General features: G+C 40.6%; 1 protein-coding gene across 9 annotated transcripts in view; it reads right to left on the minus strand.

Moving 5' to 3' along the window:
• LOC139423110 (nuclear receptor corepressor 1-like) overlaps positions 1-17,495 on the minus strand; it is a 121,449-nt gene that overhangs the window by 64,672 nt on the left and 39,282 nt on the right. For 8 of the 9 annotated variants that reach the window (XM_071174769.1, XM_071174768.1, XM_071174771.1 and 5 more), the window contains exons 4-10: positions 16,405-16,624; positions 15,921-16,103; positions 14,501-14,623; positions 10,660-10,716; positions 9,209-9,261; positions 7,069-7,135; positions 252-424 (exon numbers count right to left, since the gene is read on the minus strand). In XM_071174769.1, coding sequence (XP_071030870.1) covers positions 252-424; positions 7,069-7,135; positions 9,209-9,261; positions 10,660-10,716; positions 14,501-14,623; positions 15,921-16,103; positions 16,405-16,624 — 876 coding nt within the window. The remainder of the gene's footprint in view (positions 1-251; positions 425-7,068; positions 7,136-9,208; positions 9,262-10,659; positions 10,717-14,500; positions 14,624-15,920; positions 16,104-16,404; positions 16,625-17,495) is intronic. The other variant, XM_071174773.1, reaches the window with a different exon arrangement.

The following is a 17,495-nucleotide window of genomic DNA, read 5'->3' on the forward strand; positions in this document are numbered from 1 at the left end:
CTCAATAGTGAAAAGAGGCATCCTCTCCTTGTTTCCTCTCCATCATTCTGCACTGATCTAAAAGAAACTGGACAGGTGATAGCAACTTCTTACAATACGATGCATTGATTATATTGCTTTCACCTGTCCTGTGTTTTCAGTAGGAGGGGATCCTTGCCAATGCATTTTGAGGAGGATGCGAGGAGAGAAGACACAAGCAATCGATGGAAGACTTTCGAGATTTATCCCAGTTTCCCATTCCCTCAATTTACCTCTGGAAGCGCTCCTGCTGCTCTCTCTGCTTGCGTATTTCGGGGAACTGTCTCTCGTAGTATTCCCTGGTGCGGCTATCCTTGGCCTTGCGACGCGGGTTGTTCTCCATCCGCTCCACCTTCTTCTCCCACGCCTCCATCAGCTGGTCGTAGCGCTGGCAGATGTTCTGTTCCTGAACCACACAATACGGGTTTGTGAAAGGGGATCTGGATGTTGAGGTACAACATGATGACAACGACCTAATTCAAACTTTACCCATGGCTCTCCTGACCTACACCTACATCTGTAAGCAAATGGATAAGTAGAATGTATCCAAAATCACAAATCTTGTGCTGATGATACCCTGTCCTATTTGCCATTATTTCACCACGCCTCTCAAAAATAATTCTGGCCACAACTGTGAAATCCAGAGAGTTCCATCGGCAATCTTGGATTTAAAATGTGAGATGTTTGAGATGGAACACTACAGCATTTACAAATGATGGACATTAACCAGAGAGAAAAAATAGAGGACTAGAAGATATGGAGAGAGTCTCATACAGGGAGGACAATACAGCCTTGTTTCCACTCTCGACTAGCAAGGGCCAAACAATCCACCTTCCTCTTGGCAGGTGGCCATGCAGCGCACTCTGCTGCCATTGTTCAGAGTCATAAAGGTCTGTCTGACCCTGCCTGGAAGCAGCCTGCTAAAAGTAGCACTCACCGAACCATAACCACCTACCTTCATCACTTACAAAAAATGTATAACGTTTCCACATGGGGTGATTAGACTAGACAATATTTAGCATGCTAGCTGATCCCGAATACTTCGTCATTGCGTAAATGCTAGTTAGCATTGGCTCACGAAACCAATTCGAACTTGTCTCATTCTGGACATAGAGACATAAAAATGGTATCCATGAAACACAGAGACATTATTTTACTGTAATAGAGAAGGAGTTAACCTTCTTAACACACACCCTTTTTATGTTTCAACCCCTCAATGTGCGCAGAGCAGACACTAGTAAAACAGGAGTAGCCTATCAAAGAACATTGATTCTGGAAATGTAATGATCAGTTTGTCGTACGTTGCATTAAGGTACCAAGTACAACTAGCAGCATATTAGCCACAGAAGCTGTCTAGTTTTATACATCTGCAATAAGCATAAAACACAACTACAGTTGAAGTTAACATACACTTAGGTTGGAGTCATTAAAACTTGTTTCTCAACCATTCCACAAATTTCTTGTTAACAAACTATAGTTTTGGCAAGTCAGTTAGGACTTCTACTTTGCGCATGACAAGTAATTTCTCCAACAATTGTTTACAGGTTATTCCACTTATAATTCACTGTATCACAATTCCAAGTGGGTCAGAAGTTTACATACACTAAGTTGACTGTGCCTTTGAACAGCTTGGAAAATTCCAGAAAATGATGTCATGGCTTTAGAAGCTTCTGATAGGCTAATTGACATAATTTGAGTCAATTGGAGGAGTACCTGTGGATGTATTTCAAGGCCAACCTTCAAACTCAGTGCCTCTTCGCTTGACATGATGGGAAAATCAAAAGAAAGCCAAGACCTCAGAAAAAAAATTGTAGACCTCCACAAGTCTGGTTCATCCTTGGGAGCAATTTCCAAACGCCTGAAGGTACCACGTTCATCTGTACAAACAATAGTAAGCAAGTATAAACACCATGGGACCACACAGCCAGCCAGTCTCCTAGAGATGAACATACTTTAGTGCGAAAAGTGCAAATCTATCCTAGAACAGCAGCAAAAGACCTTGTGAAGATGCTGGATGAAACCGATACAAAAGTATCTATATCCACAGTAAAACGAGTCCTATATCGACGTAACCTGAAAGGTCACTCAGCAAAGAAGAAGCCACTGCTCCAAAACCACCACAAAAAAAGCCAGACTACGGTTTGGAACTGAATGGGTCTTCCAAATGGACAATGACCCCAAGCATACTTCCAAAGTTGTGGCAAAATGGCTTAAGGACAACAAAGTTAATTTATTGCAGTGGCCATCACAAAGCCCTGACCTCAATCCTATAGAAAATATGTGGGCAGAACTGAAAACTGTGTGCGAGCAAGGAGGCCTACAAACCTGACTCAGTTACACCAGCTCTGCCAGGAGGAATGGGCCAAAATTCACCCAACTTATTGTGGGAAGATGTGGAAGGCTACCCGAAACATTTGACTCAAGTTAAACAATTTAAAGGCAATGCTACCAAATACTAACTGATTGTATGTAAACTTCTGACCCACTGGGAATGTGATGAAAGAAATAAAAGCTGAAATAAATCATTCTCGCTACTATTATTCTGACATTTCACATTCTTAAAGCAAAGTGGTGATCCTAACTGACCTAGAACAGGGAATTTTTACTAGGATTAAATGTCAAGAATTGTGAAAAACTGAGTTTAAATGCATTTCGCTAAGGTGTATGTGAACTTCCGACTTCAACTGTATAAGTACAGTGCCTTGCGAAAGTATTCGGCCCCCTTGAACTTTGCGACCTTTTGCCACATTTCAGGCTTCAAACATAAAGATATAAAACTGTATTTTGTTGTGAAGAATCAACAACAAGTGGGACACCATCATGAAGTGGAACGACATTTATTGGATATTTCAAACTTTTTTAACAAATCAAAAACTGAAAAATTGGGCGTGCAAAATTATTCAGCCCCCTTAAGTTAATACTTTGTAGCGCCACCTTTTGCTGCGATTACAGCTGTAAGTCGCTTGGGGTATGTCTCAATACAGTTTTGCACATCGAGAGACTGACATTTTTTCCCATTCTTCCTTGCAAAACAGCTCGAGCTCAGTGAGGTTGGATGGAGAGCATTTGTGAACAGCAGTTTTCAGTTCTTTCCACAGATTCAAGTCTGGACTTTGACTTGGCCATTCTAACACCTGGATATGTTTATTTTTGAACCATTCCATTGTAGATTTTGCTTTATGTTTTGAATCATTGTCTTGTTGGAAGACAAATCTCCGTCCCAGTCTCAGGTCTTTTGCAGACTCCATCAGGTTTTCTTCCAGAATGGTCCTGTATTTGGCTCCATCCATCTTCCCATCAATTTTAACCATCTTCCCTGTCCTTGCTGAAGAAAAGCAGGCCCAAACCATGATGCTGCCACCACCATGTTTGACAGTGTTCAGGGTGATGAGCAGTGTTGCTTTTACGCCAAACATAACGTTTTGCAGTGTTGCCAAAAAGTTCAATTTTGGTTTCATCTGACCAGAGCACCTTCTTCCACATGTTTGGTGTGTCTCCCAGGTGGCTTGTGGCAAACTTTAAACGACACTTTTATGGATATCTTTAAGAAATGGCTTTCTTCTTGCCACTCTTCCATAAAGGCCAGATTTGTGCAATATACGACTGATTGTTGTCCTATGGACAGAGTCTCCCACCTCAGCTGTAGATCTCTGCAGTTCATCCAGAGTGATCATGGGCCTCTTGGCTGCATCTCTGATCAGTCTTCTCCTTGTATGAGCTGAAAGTTTAGAGGGACGGCCAGGTCTTGGTAGATTTGCAGTGGTCTGATACTCCTTCCATTTCAATATTATCGCTTGCACAGTGCTCCTTGGGATGTTTAAAGCTTGGGAAATCTTTTTGTATCCAAATCCGCCTTTAAACTTCTTCACAACAGTATCTCGGACCTGCCTGGTGTGTTCCTTGTTCTTCATGATGCTCTCTGCGCTTTTAACGGACCTCTGAGACTATCCCAGTGCAGGTGCATTTATACGGAGACTTGATTACACACAGGTGGATTGTATTTATCATCATTAGTCATTTAGGTCAACATTGGATCATTCAGAGATCCTCACTGAACTTCTGGAGAGAGTTTGCTGCACTGAAAGTAAAAAGGGGCTGAATAATTTTGCACGCCCAATTTTTCAGTTTTTGATTTGTTAAAAAAGTTTGAAATATCCAATAAATGTCGTTCCACTTCATGATTGTGTCCCACTTGTTGTTGATTCTTCACAAAAAAATACAGTTTTATATCTTTATGTTTGAAGCCTGAAATGTGGCAAAAGGTCGCAAAGTTCAAGGGGGCCGAATACTTTCGCAAGGCACTGTATTTGGCCACTAGTTCTCATTCTGAGAGATAAGGTAGGCCACTTAATTTCAACATCTGAACAAAGTGTACAGGCAAGCATGCTGATAAAACAGTTGGGAGACAGGCAGGTGTGTTCATAACAATTAAAAACTGCTCTACCTTGTTAGTTAGCAAACAGATCAAAGTTGGCTAAACTTGAATTATAAAGATTAGGTGGCTACTCACTAGCATGTGGGCTTGTGCTTGAGAGTGTTTATGAGACCTGTCTTAATTTCCTATAATGCCTGCTACAGGAAGTTAGTCATTATTAGTGATTGTGGATTATGCTTGGTTCTGGTTAAATTTGTAACAAAAAGGGCATTTTTCATTGACAGACTTGAAAGCCAGATCAGTTATTATTGCAAAAAAATAATGAAATAATTAGGGCTTATATTTAGCCTAATTTCACACGTCCTGAATTCATTCGATTATTGATGACTGTTTGAAATGCAGTGTATTTGACCTTTAATTGTACACTGAAGCTTATTAGAGATAACTTTTAATTTTTTTTTAGATACTGTATATAATGTGAAACGCCCATATGATTTTTAGGTGTATCGCCCAGCCCTAGGAGATAGCCTGTTCAAACAGTTAAAGTTACTAGGGATGACCCTAATTAGTCGACTGGGCGATTGTTTGGTCGACAGAGTTTTTGTTGTTGCTGAGTAGTAACTAATCTAAAAATATATCTTAATTTTAATGGCACACGAGACACCTGTCTTATTCGTGTCCATCTCAGTGAACTAATCCATTGCAGAGGCATTGCAGAGGCCGCGGGGATAGCACAGTCCAAAAAGAAGGGGTGTGTGGCTAAAACGCACAATGGACGGCTCTCTTCAGAATGCGATCTCTGATGCCAATTTGTGCACATTCATTGTTTGATTGTTATATCACCAATAGTACATTTACTGCTCATTTCTATCATTTCTAATCTGCAATGTTTGTTTGGTTGCGATAACTTCTGTTAATTCGTTCAATATATTATTCCAGTCTTTTATCATTCTCATTTTTGGAGTGGACACTGTTTGCAGAGTGCACAACCTAGGCTACACTTGTGAGTAACATGCTTTGGTTAATTTCATTCCATATGTGAGTTTTGTCATTGTCTTTTGTTTGGAGCACTCCTGTCAATATTGAGTTCGGACGCGCACCTGATTACGCAAAGAAGTAGGCCTATAGGCTGCCTGGCCTGCGAGCAAATGTAGGCATATAAAATGTGCCCATTTGGGGATCTGATAATATTTCTGATTGGCTTTAATGCACCACCACTAATGAGCTGTGGATCTTCTGAAAGTAATGTTTTCTTCTCCTCAAACAGCAAGCAAACTAAGTCTGTTTTTACATCCATTGAGAATGACAATAGTTCCTTAATGTATTTGATAAATCTTTCCAGCTCTCCCCATTTAGATAACCACTCAGCGTGAAAGGGAAAAACGTCATGCTTTGATCCAGTGGAAACGTCATAAAATAGGCCGACCTGATTACTTCGATTCCATTGCGCAAATAGCCTACAGCTGTGTCTGTCCCGAGCTCACCAGTGCGGGAGACTGAGGGCCCGGAATATTTTATAAAATGTTGTAAGTTTGCTAGCTTAAGCTTCAGGCTGGACCCAAGTTAACAGTTGATAAAATGTTTCAAGTTTGTTGCAGACAGACCATTCGTAGGCAATGTGATTTATAGGATCTCTATTTTCATAAGGACATTTTCTACCTGCAGGCTACCATGTTTATATTTGTAGGCTTTACTGGGTATTTTTACATAGTTGGCATTGGCAATAGAAGTAAATTAAATTTGCATAACTTTCATTTCGACTTGGATAGAATTTTGATAAACCACATGACAAATGATTGAGATACGAAGAAGTTATTATAAATTAAATGAAACTGTTCCACGAAAATGTGCAAATGAGAACCACTAACTGGCACACAGATCGGTAGAAATGGTAAGATAAATTTCCATTCCAACTGAGAAAGGTTACCGGTAACTTCGGGAGAGAAACGGCAGAATCTTAAAAAGTGAGTAAGAGCAGGTCAGGTTAATTTTTTTCTTCTTCTGGTTATCTTGATCTTTGGCTCCCTCGGGTCATTTGTGTCATATTTCATCAAGCAAAGTGCTTAAAGCATCAGAGAACCTCAATGTATATATAGTTGATTTTATTCAAAACACATAAGGTGTGTCTATATATGGAAAAATACCCATTCAAAAATGTAGATCAATCAAATAGTCGAAAGAATAGACGACTTTCGGTGGACCAAGATTTTCTTTTGTCGGGGACAGCCCAAAGTGTTAGAAACATGTCAAACAATAAATTATGAAACCAATAAGTGGGCATATAAATTCAAGCCACCTATTGCTTTCAAATTCAATTGGTGCCAGAAGACATTAAAATGACACCAAATTGAGGAATGTGATGCAGTTTAACATACAGTACATGCATAGAGTAAAATAGCTTGCCATTGGGTTAAACTATCAAATTATTATTGTCCATGGTCAGTTTGGGTCATCTCTATGAGAGCACAGCATGTCGGTCAGTCTGTCCGTGAGGCTGTGTGTGTGTGTGTGTGTGTGTGTGTGTGTGTGTGTGTGTGTGTGTGTGTGTGTGTGTGTGTGTGTGTGTGTGTATGTGTGTGTGTATATATGAGTCTCTGTATTTTGGTCATAGCATCCAGCGCATGCCTTGAAGTTTCCTTCCCTTGCAGCCCTCAACAGCAGGGAGAGAGACTTACCCTTTGTTTACGAGCATGGTTCCTTCTCTTGAAAAACAGAATCAGCTTCTTCCTCATCACTTGATTACTGGGAGAGAGAGAAAAACATTTTGCTCAGTGAGGTGTGCGCCAATCTAGGTCCTATAGGGACTAAAGGTCGACCGGTTAAATCGGCACGGCCGATTAATTAGGGCCGATTTTCAAGAAGACTGCGTGGCAGGCTGACCACCTGTTACGCAAGTGCAGCAAGGAGCCATGGTAAGTTGCTAGCTAGCATTAAAAACTCATATTACATTTTTTTTTTTATCTTAACATAATCACTAATCACATGGTTGATGATATTACTAGTTTTAACTAGCTTGTCCTGCGTTGCAAATAATCAATGCAGGGCCTGTTAATTTATCATTGAAAAAAAGCACTGCCGTTGTGTACCTAACCATAAACCATCAATGCTTTTCTTAAAATCAATACACAAGTATATATTTTTAAACCTGCATATTTAGTTAAAATAAATTAATGTTAGCAGGCAATATTAACTAGGGAAATTGTGTCACTTTTCTTGCGTTCTGTGTAAGCAGAGTCAGGGTATATGCAGCAGTTTGGGCCGCCTGGCTCGTTGTGAACCGTGTGAAGACCATTTCTTCCTAACAAAGACCGTACTTCATTTGCCAGAATTTTACATAATTATGACATAACATTGAAAGTTGTGCAATGTAACAGCAATATTTAGACTTCTGGATGCCACCCGTTCGATAAAATACGGAACGGTTCCGTATTTCACTGAAAGAATAAACGTTTTGTTTTCTAAATGATAGTTTCCGGATTTGACCATATTAATGACCTAAGGCTCGTATTTCTGTGTGTTTATTAATATTATAATTAAGTCTATGATTTGATAATTGATAGAGCAGTCTGACTGAGCAGTGGTAGGCAGCAGCAGGCTCATAAGCATTCATTCAAACAGCACTTTTCAGCGTTTGCCAGCAGCTCTTCGCAATGCTTGAAGCACAGCGCTGTTTATGACTTCAAGCCTATCAACTCCCGAGATTAGGCTGGCAATACTGAAGTGCCTATAAGAATATCCAAAAGTCAAAGGTATATGAAATACAAATGGTATAGAGAGAAATAACTACAACCTAAAACTTCTTACCTGGGAATATTGAAGACTCATGTTAAAAGGAACCACCAGCTTTCATATGTTCTAATGTTCTGAGCAAGGAACTTAAACGTTAGCTTTTTTACATGGCACATATTGCACTTTTACTTTCTTCTCCAACACTTTGTTTTTGCATTATTTAAACCAAATTGAACACGTTTCATTATTTTCTTGAGACTAAATAGATTTTTATTTATGTATTATATTAAGTTAAAATAAAAGTGTTCATTCAGTATTGTTATAATTGTTATTATTACAAATATATAAAAATCGTCTGATTAAATCGGTATCGGCTTTTTTTGGTCCTCCAATAAAATCGGTATTAGCGTTAAAATCATAATGGGTCAACCTCTAATAGGGACACTACTATTGCTGTTAACACTACAACAACAAAAGGATCCTGTAGGAAATACCATGGAAGCACTAAACAGTTAGACAAGATAACGTGCACAACACATGCCTATTTAACTCTACATAAAGAAACAACATAATCTGCCTTCCACTTCTCCATTAATATGAGGAATTAGAGAAGGAGGGGCATTTGGCTACTGGACAATGAAAGAAAGTTGAAAAACAATAGAACATGATAGAAATAGGCTAATTAAGTAGCCTATATGTTCTAAGTGGTGTGTGACACACAGCAACCTGCCTAGTTGCCTATGAACTTGAATGGCGAATGGAAGCAAGCATCAATTACCAGTTGAGAAACAGTAGCACTTTATAAAATCATGGCCATTGAAAATGTTTTTAAAACGCGAATGCATTTAGAGTTGTTGTGCAACAATTAGGCTTCTGAAAGCACATATTTTATCCAGCAGCAACGAATGAGCCATTTGATGAGCTGTAGCAGCAGCTCTCACGCTACATCGACTGGTATTCGCAATGGGATTTTTTTTAATCGGCTTTCCATAATTATTTTTGGATGCCAAAAGCCGGCTATCTGAAACCCTGACACACATGCTTCTATATATACTGTACACGCAAGAAACAAAAGTACATACTCACGTCTTTATGTTGTCATGGTATACTTTAGTATCCGACGGCTGGTTATAAAGGGGCTAAGAAAAAAAGGGGGGAAAGAAATCCGTCTATAAGTAATAACTTAAGTAATTAGCTACAAGCATTGTAATAGCTAATAATTAATTGCTACTATATGCAGTTCTCGAAGAACCTTAACACTGCATTCGAAAGTATTCAGACCCCTTCACTTCTACCACTGTCAGCCTTATTCTAAAACGGATTGAAATGTTTTCCACCTTTAATCTACACACAATGCCCCATAATAGCAAAGCAAAAACTGTTTTTTATTTTTCTATGTATTAAAAATAAAAACTGAAATAAAATATTTACATAAGTATTCAGACTCTTTACTCAGTACTTTGTTGAAGCACCTTCGCCAGCGACTATAGCCTCGAGTCTTCCTGGGTATGAGGTTACAAGCTTGGCACTCCTGTATTTGGGGAGTTTATCCCATTCTTCTCTGCAGATCCTCTCAAGCTCTGTCAGGTTGGATTGGGAGCGTCACAGCACAGCTATGTTCAGGTCTCTCCAGAGATGTTAGATCGGGTTCAAGTGCGGTCTCTGGCTGGGCCACTCAAGGACATTGAGACTTGTCCCAAAGCCACTCCTGCGTTGTCCTGCCTGTGTGCATAGGGTCGTTGTCCTGTTGGAAGGTGAACCATTGCCCCAATCTGAAGTCCTGAGAGCTCTGGAGCAGGTTTTCATCTGTACTGCTTAGTACATATTTCTCTCAATTCTGATTGGTCTCCCAGTCTCTGCCGCCTAAAAACATCCACACAGAATGATCCTGCCACCACTTGTTTGTTTCTCATGGTCTAAGTCCTTTAGGTAAACTCCAAGAGGGCTTCATGTGCCTTTTACTGGAGTGGCAGCCGTCTGGCCACTCTACCAAAAATGCCTGATTGGTGGAGTGCTGTAGAGATGGGAGAACATTCCAGAAGGACAACCATCTCCACAGGGGAACTCTGGAGCTCTGTCAAAGTGAGCATCGGGCGCAATCCTGTCTGAGAGCGTTAAGGACAATTCCTTCGATCTCATGGATTGGTTTTTGCTCGGTCAACTGTGGGACTTTATATAGACAGGTGTGTGCCTTTCCAAATCATGTCCAATCAATTGAATTTACCACATGTGGACGACAATCAAGTTGTAGAAACATCACAAGGATGATCAATGGAAACAGGATGCCCTTCTGCTCAATTTCGAGTCTCATAGCAAAGGGTCTGAATACTTACGTAAATAAGGTATTTGTGTTATATTTTTTATAAATTAGCAAACATTTCTAAATACCTAATAATGACAAGGTGAAAACAGGTTATGTATGTAGATTGAGGAGGGGGAAAAATCTGGAAAAAGTGAAGGGGTCTGAATACTTTCCGAACGCACTGTATCTAGGAAACAATAATAATTTATCATTCAGAATACCCCCAACCACCTACCAGTTCAACCTTGGGACCAAGACCTTCAAATATCTTATGGGCCTCTTCAGCTTTTTTCTGGCAAAAAAAAAAAAAAAAAAGGACAATATAATGATAGTTAGTACAGATCGAAATAGAATAAACCTTTTACTCAAAGTAGTAGTCCTTGGTGACTGAACACACAATGTGGGCTGCAGGCTCTGTGGTTCCATTTGTTCAATTACAGCTCCAAAATCTATTGGCAGCATAGGACAATAACTATTTGGACAAAATAATTTGCTAAATATATATTTTTCCCCTCAACCATGCACAATTGTATGAATTTTTTTTAAATTATTTTTTGCCCTTTCTTTTTCCTCAGCACACACACAAACATGAAAAAGCAGCATGTATGTACAGTTGAAGTCGGACGTTTAAATACACCTTAGCCAAATACATTTAAAATCAGTTTCACAATTCCTGACATTTAATCCTAATAAAAGTTCCCCATCTTAGGTCAGTTAGGATCACCACTTTATTTTAAAAATGTGAAATGTCAGAATAATAGTTGAGAGAATTATTTATTTCAGCTTAAATTTCTTTCATCACATTCCCAGTGGGTCAGAAGTTTACATACACTCAATTAGTATTTGGTAGCATTGCCTTTAAATTGTTTAACTTGGGTCAAACGTTTAGGGTAGCCTTCCACATCTTCCCACAATAAGTTGGATGAATTTTGGCCCATTCCTCCTGGCAGAGCTGGTGTAACTGAGTCAGGTTTGCAGGCCTCCTTGCTCGCACATGCTTTTTCAGATCTGCCCGCAAATTTTCTATAGGATTGAGGTCAGGGCTTTCTGATGGCCACTCCAATACCCTGACTTTGTTGTTCTTAAGCCATTTTGCCACAACTTTGGAAGTATGCTTGGGGTCAATGTCCATTTGGAAGACCCATTTGCGACCAAGCTTTCACTTCCTGACTGATGTCTTGAGACGTTGCTTCAATATATACATTTAATTTTCCCTCTCTTATGATGCCATCTATTTTGTGATGTGCACCAGTCTCTCCTGCAGCAAAGCACTCCCACAACATGATGCTGCCACCCCAGTACTTCACTGTTGGGATGGTGTTCTTCGGCTTGCAAGCCTCCTCCTTTTTCCTCCAAAGATAATGATGGTCATTACGGCCAAAGTGTTCTATTTTTGTTTCATCAGACCAGAGGACAGTTCTCCAAAAAGTATGATCTTTGTCCCCATGTGCAGTTGAAAACCGTAGTCTGGCTTTTTTATGGCGGTTTGTAGCAGTGGCTTCTTCCTTGCTGAGCAGGCTTTCAGGTTACGTCGATATAGGACTCATTTTACTGTGAATATAGACACTTTTGTACCCGTTTCCTCCAGCATCTTCACAAGGTCTTTTGCTGCTGTTCTGGGATTGATTTGCACTTTTCGCACCATCTCTAGGAGACAGAACGCCTCCTTCCTGAGCGGTATGACAGCTGCGTGGTCCCAGGGTGTTTATACTGGAGTACTGTTTGTTCAGATGAACGTGGTACCTTCAGCAGGCGTTTGGAAATTGCTCCCAAGGATGAACCAGACTTGTGGAGGTCTACAAATTTTTTCCTGAGATCCTGGCTGATTTCTTTTGATTTTCCCATCATGTCAAGCAAAGAGGCACTGAGTTTGAAGGTAGGCCTTGAAATACATCCACAGGTACACCTCCAATTGACTCAATTGTGTAAATTACCCTATAAGAAGCTTCTAAAGCCATGACATAATTTTCTGGAATTTTCCAAGCTGTTTAAAGGCACAGTCAACTTAGTGCAAGTAAACTTCTGACCCACTGGAATTGTGATAGTGAATAAGTGAAATAATCTGTCTGTAAACAATTTTTGAAAAAATTACTTGTGTCATTCACAAAGTAAGATGTCCTAACCGACTTGCCAAAACCATAGTTTGTTAACAAGAATTTTGTGGAGTGATTGAAAAATGAGTTTTAATGACTCCAACCTAAGTGTACTTAAACGTCCGACTTCAACTGTATGAATGTATACAAAGTAAGGATCTATGGAAAAAATAAATCCAGTTCTGTCTTCCTAAGTGTCTGAAGTCTGAAAATACAGCGTCTCTTTCCCAGGCAGCACTGTGTGGTGAATCTGCCTGTCCAAAAGAGGAAAGCCAACGGAGATTATTGCCAGGCAAGGTTATTACATTGACACTTTAGTCATTCAGCAAACACTCGTATCCAGAGCGACATACAGGAACAATTAGGGTGAAGTGCCTTGCTCAAGGGCACATCAACATATTTTCCACCTAATCGGCGCTGGGATTCAAACCAGCAATCTTTCGGTTACTGGCCCAAAGATCATAACCGCTAGGCTACCTGGCGCCCAACAAGAGTTTCAATAAGAAGCTCAAACAGATGAGGAAGAGCGACCAAACAAAAGGCTCTGGTGTATGTTATCTTCCATGTATCTCCAAACTATTTTACACAACTTATAGTAATGTGTCTGTGTTTAAGCTTTTGTCCAAATTATGCATGAAAAATGTATAAACTGCAGTTGTTTGAAGAGGAGACAATACAAAGCCAAAATTATCTTCTGGTATAGAATAATTAATAGACCTTGGCCACATATATATATATATATATACACACACACATCTTTTCATAAAAACTCTGCCCAGAGACTGCTGTGGCATATAACCAAGGCCACAGGGGGAATGTTCTACGTGGCTCTGCTCTCACAGTCTGGGCTGAGGAGAGGCTTTCCCGCTAAAAGGGTTAATAGCTGGCTGAGAAGGATGCAGGCGGTCTTGCGAGAACACAGACATTAACTAGTTACCCACACACACACAGTCCCACCTTCCCTTTCCCTCTGCTAAAACACACATACACTACCGTTCAAAAGTTTGGGGTCACTTACAAATGTCCTTGTTTTGAAAGAAAAGCAAAAAAAAAAGTCCATTAAAATAACATCAAATTGATCAGAAATACAGTGTAGACATTGTTAATGTTCTAAATTACTATTGTAGCTGTAAATGGCAGATTTTTAATGGAATGTCTACATCGGCGTACAGAGGCCCATTATCAGCAAACATCACTCCTGTGTTCCAATGGCACGATGTGTTAGCTAATCCAAGTTGATCATTTTAAAAAGGCTAATTGATCATTAGAAAACCCTTTTGCAATTATGTTCGCACAGCTGAAAACTGTTGTGCTGATCAAAGGAGCAATCAAACGGGCCTTCTTTAGACTAGTTGAGTATCTGGAGCATAAGCATTTGTGGGTTTGATTACAGGCTCAAAATGGCCAGAAACAAATAACTTTCTTCTGAAACTCATCAGTCTATAATTGTTCTGAGAAATAAAGGCTATTCAACGCTGTGTACAACTCCCTTCACAGAACAGCTCAAACTGGCTCTAACCAGAATAGAAAGAGTGGGAGTCCCCGGTGCACAACTGAGCAAGAGGACAAGTACATTATTGTCTAGTTGTCTACAAAAAAAGGGTCCGTTTCAGAGTGATTATTGTAAGAGTGATTATTGTAAAAAGGCAGATTAAACTATTTTGAGAAAATAATTTCATTATTAGTGTGTCTTACGGTGGTGAAACACTTATATTTAGCCTAGGTATAATTTTAAAAGCCCTGAATTCATTAGATTATTGCTGGCTGTTTGAAATGCAGTGTATTGACCTTTAATTGAGAAGAAAAACTTATTTAGAGAAAACAATCAAAGAAATATTGTGAAACGCTCATATATGCATGGTAAGACCACCAGACACATTGAAAGAGCTGTCTTGTGTAGTAGTGGCAGGTGTAGTAGAGGTGAGTGAGTGAGTGAGTACAGTAGGAGTACAGTAGGTGTACAGGATTCCCCGGTAACCCCACCCTGTTCTCGTCATAGATGATCTGGACGATGCTGCGGTGTTTGTTGTGTTCCTGTGGTATGGGGGGAGGGGTCGCCGGCTTTTCTGGCTCCACTGGCTTTGCCGCTTCCTCCTCCAGTTGTTGCTATAAGACAACACATAACAGTTAACAAATGAGTGTGCTCACACACACACACACAACAATTATATGGGAAACTTCCTCAGTTAAAGAATAAGACATGGGTTTCATGCTGAGTTTTCAAACAAAATGTTCATGTTTTCTAATTCCACCTCTATACAGCTCATGGTGGTGGCTGGGCAGGAGAACAAGGCTCCATTTCAACTCAACGATGCTAATCCGATTACAGTCTCTGATATGCGAGGCTCATGCTTGTTTAAAGAAGATATATATTTTAAGAGCTCTGTAATTTAACTGACATGCTGGTCCCTGCACTCTCTGAGACTCACTCTGCTGACTGATAGTTGAACGTGTGTGTGTGTGTGTGTGTGTGTGTGTGTGTGTGTGTGTGTGTGTGTGTGTGTGTGTGTGTGTGTGTTAGTTGAACTGGTGTCCATGTGTTTACATGCTAAAGGTTATGTAAACAACTAGGTTACAAAAGGCCACCCGAGATTAGGAGCTCCTGGAATACCTTGAATAAATAAATAATTCCCAGAAAATCCTGGGAAAAGCCTTAGGAAAACACAAAAATTGACTTTCTCCCAAAGCCAAGCGCAGTTCACATTCCTGTCTAACGAGTAGGGATTCCAAAAAGACAGCAACTGTTTTTTGCTCTCCAACTCAAATCCCAACAAAAAAGCGAGTTAATTATCCCTTCACCAGGTCAGGAAGAGAGCTTGATATTGTGAATAATCCCATAGCTCCAGATATAGTCTTCTGGGAGCGAGTAATTCAAAGCTGACATAGGTGTGCAACAAGCTAGCTGACCTGTACTCCAGAGGTAAGCAACTTAAGAGACCCAGAAATTTGCCTTCAAACACAGCAGTGAAGACAGGGGGGCAACCTGTAGCGCTGCCTGGAGGAGAGTGGTCCTTTCTGGGATGACTACCTAACCTGTAGGCTTAGCTGGAGGCCCTTTCACCCTGCCTGGCTCACTTACACAAATGACTGGCTCAGTTCCACCTCCTTGTCACAGAGACAAGAGGCTTTTAACTTGTTTATAACATCTTGTGAAACACGTTGGTATTAGAGGGTATGAATGAGTGATCAAAATAGACTTGTTTGGTTCAATCAACATTCAATTAGATGTAATGTTGCTGCATTTGGTTGAAGGGCAGTGTTAAGATCTACTCCAATATTATGTTAATAGCTAGAAATCAGAGATAGAAAAGATTTCCCATCGACACAAATCACAGAATATTAATCTTTCCAACAGGAATGGGGCAGGCAAGTAGTGTGTCACGTCACAAGTGGCCTAACCCACCTGCTTCTTCTTCAGTTTGAAGATCTGCTGCTCCACTTTAGCGATTTCTCTGTCCACACGGTCCATGCTCTGGATCAGTTCCTCCTTGGACAGTTTGGAGGGCGAGCCGTCCTGCTCCTCCACCACACGGTGCAGCCCTCCTGGGGACTGAGACTCGGCTTTCATGCCACTGAACTGGGTCTCCTGGAACACAGACAGAGAAAGTGAATCCACTGCAGTCAATGTGGGTTCAATAGATTGGAGTCTAAAACATGTACAGTCTGACTGCAATGTAGTCACAGAATCACTCAGTCGGACTGTACAGAATCTACAAATCAACTTGTATCCCATATAAATATTCAATATGTGATCTAGATTAGCCCTTCTGTACCTTGCACAAAGTGATGCCCTCAAACATACTGAAAGTCACTGAGGGTTTTAATACATTGCTTTAGCAATAGTTCTCCATGTCTTTATGAGAAATAGGCAGATAGGCGGCGCCCACCTTCTTGACCTCCCCTCCGGAGGCTCTGAGGCTGTCCTGGACCTGGTGGGACTGCAGGGGCAGAATGATGCTTCCGGACAGGGCATTGTGGGAAAAGTGGGCCTCAGAGACGGTCTCCATGCGAGGCCGCTTGGCTTCCAGGGCCTCATGCCCGTCGGTCTGCTGCTGGGAGGTGACACTGTGGAACTGTTGCTCATAGCCATGACGTCTCTCTGGAGGCCTGGGGTGGTGGGGACGATACCAGTATTGCAATTCTCATTAGTAATGTGGCAAGGAAACAAACCACAGATTTACACAACTGTTCAAAAGTTTGGGGTCACTTACAAATGTCCTTTTTGCAAATTTGCACAAAAAAAATACGGAATATTTTTGTCCATTAAAATAACATCATATTCATCAGAAATACAGTGTAGATATTGTTAATGTTGTAAATGACTATTGTAGCTGGAAATGGCAGATATTTTATGAAATATCTACATAGGTGTTCAGAGAGGCCCATTATCAGCAACCATCACTCCTGTGTTCCAATGCCACATTGTGTTAGCTAATCCAAGTTCAAGTTGATCATTTTAAAAAGGCTAATTGATCATTTGAAACCCCCTTTGGAACTATGTTCGCACAGCTGAAAAATGTTGTCCTGATTAAAGAAGCGATACAACTGGCCTTCTTTAGACTAGTGGAGTATCTGGAGCATCAGCATTTGTGGGTTCGATTACAGGCTCAAAATGGCCAGAAACATATAACTTTCTTCTGAAACTCATCAGTCTATTCTTGTTCTGTGAAATTAAGGCTATTCCATGTGAAACTGAAGATCTGGTACAGCGCTGTGTACTAGTCCATTCACAGAACAGCGCCAACTGGCCCTAACCAGAATAGAAAGAGGAATGGGAGGCCCCGGTGCACAACTGAACAAGAGGACAAGTACATAAGAGTGTCTAGTTTGAGAAACAGACGCCTCACAAGTCCACAACTGGCAGCTTCATTAAATAGTACCCGCAAAACACCAGTCTCAAGGTCAACAGTGACGAGGCGACTCCGGGATGCTGTCCTAGGCAGAGTTGCAAAGAAAAAGCATCTCTCAGATGGGCCAA

The sequence above is a fragment of the Oncorhynchus clarkii genome, chromosome 12 (genome assembly GCF_045791955.1).
Source record: "Oncorhynchus clarkii lewisi isolate Uvic-CL-2024 chromosome 12, UVic_Ocla_1.0, whole genome shotgun sequence".
In the NCBI taxonomy this organism is placed as follows: domain Eukaryota; kingdom Metazoa; phylum Chordata; class Actinopteri; order Salmoniformes; family Salmonidae; genus Oncorhynchus; species Oncorhynchus clarkii.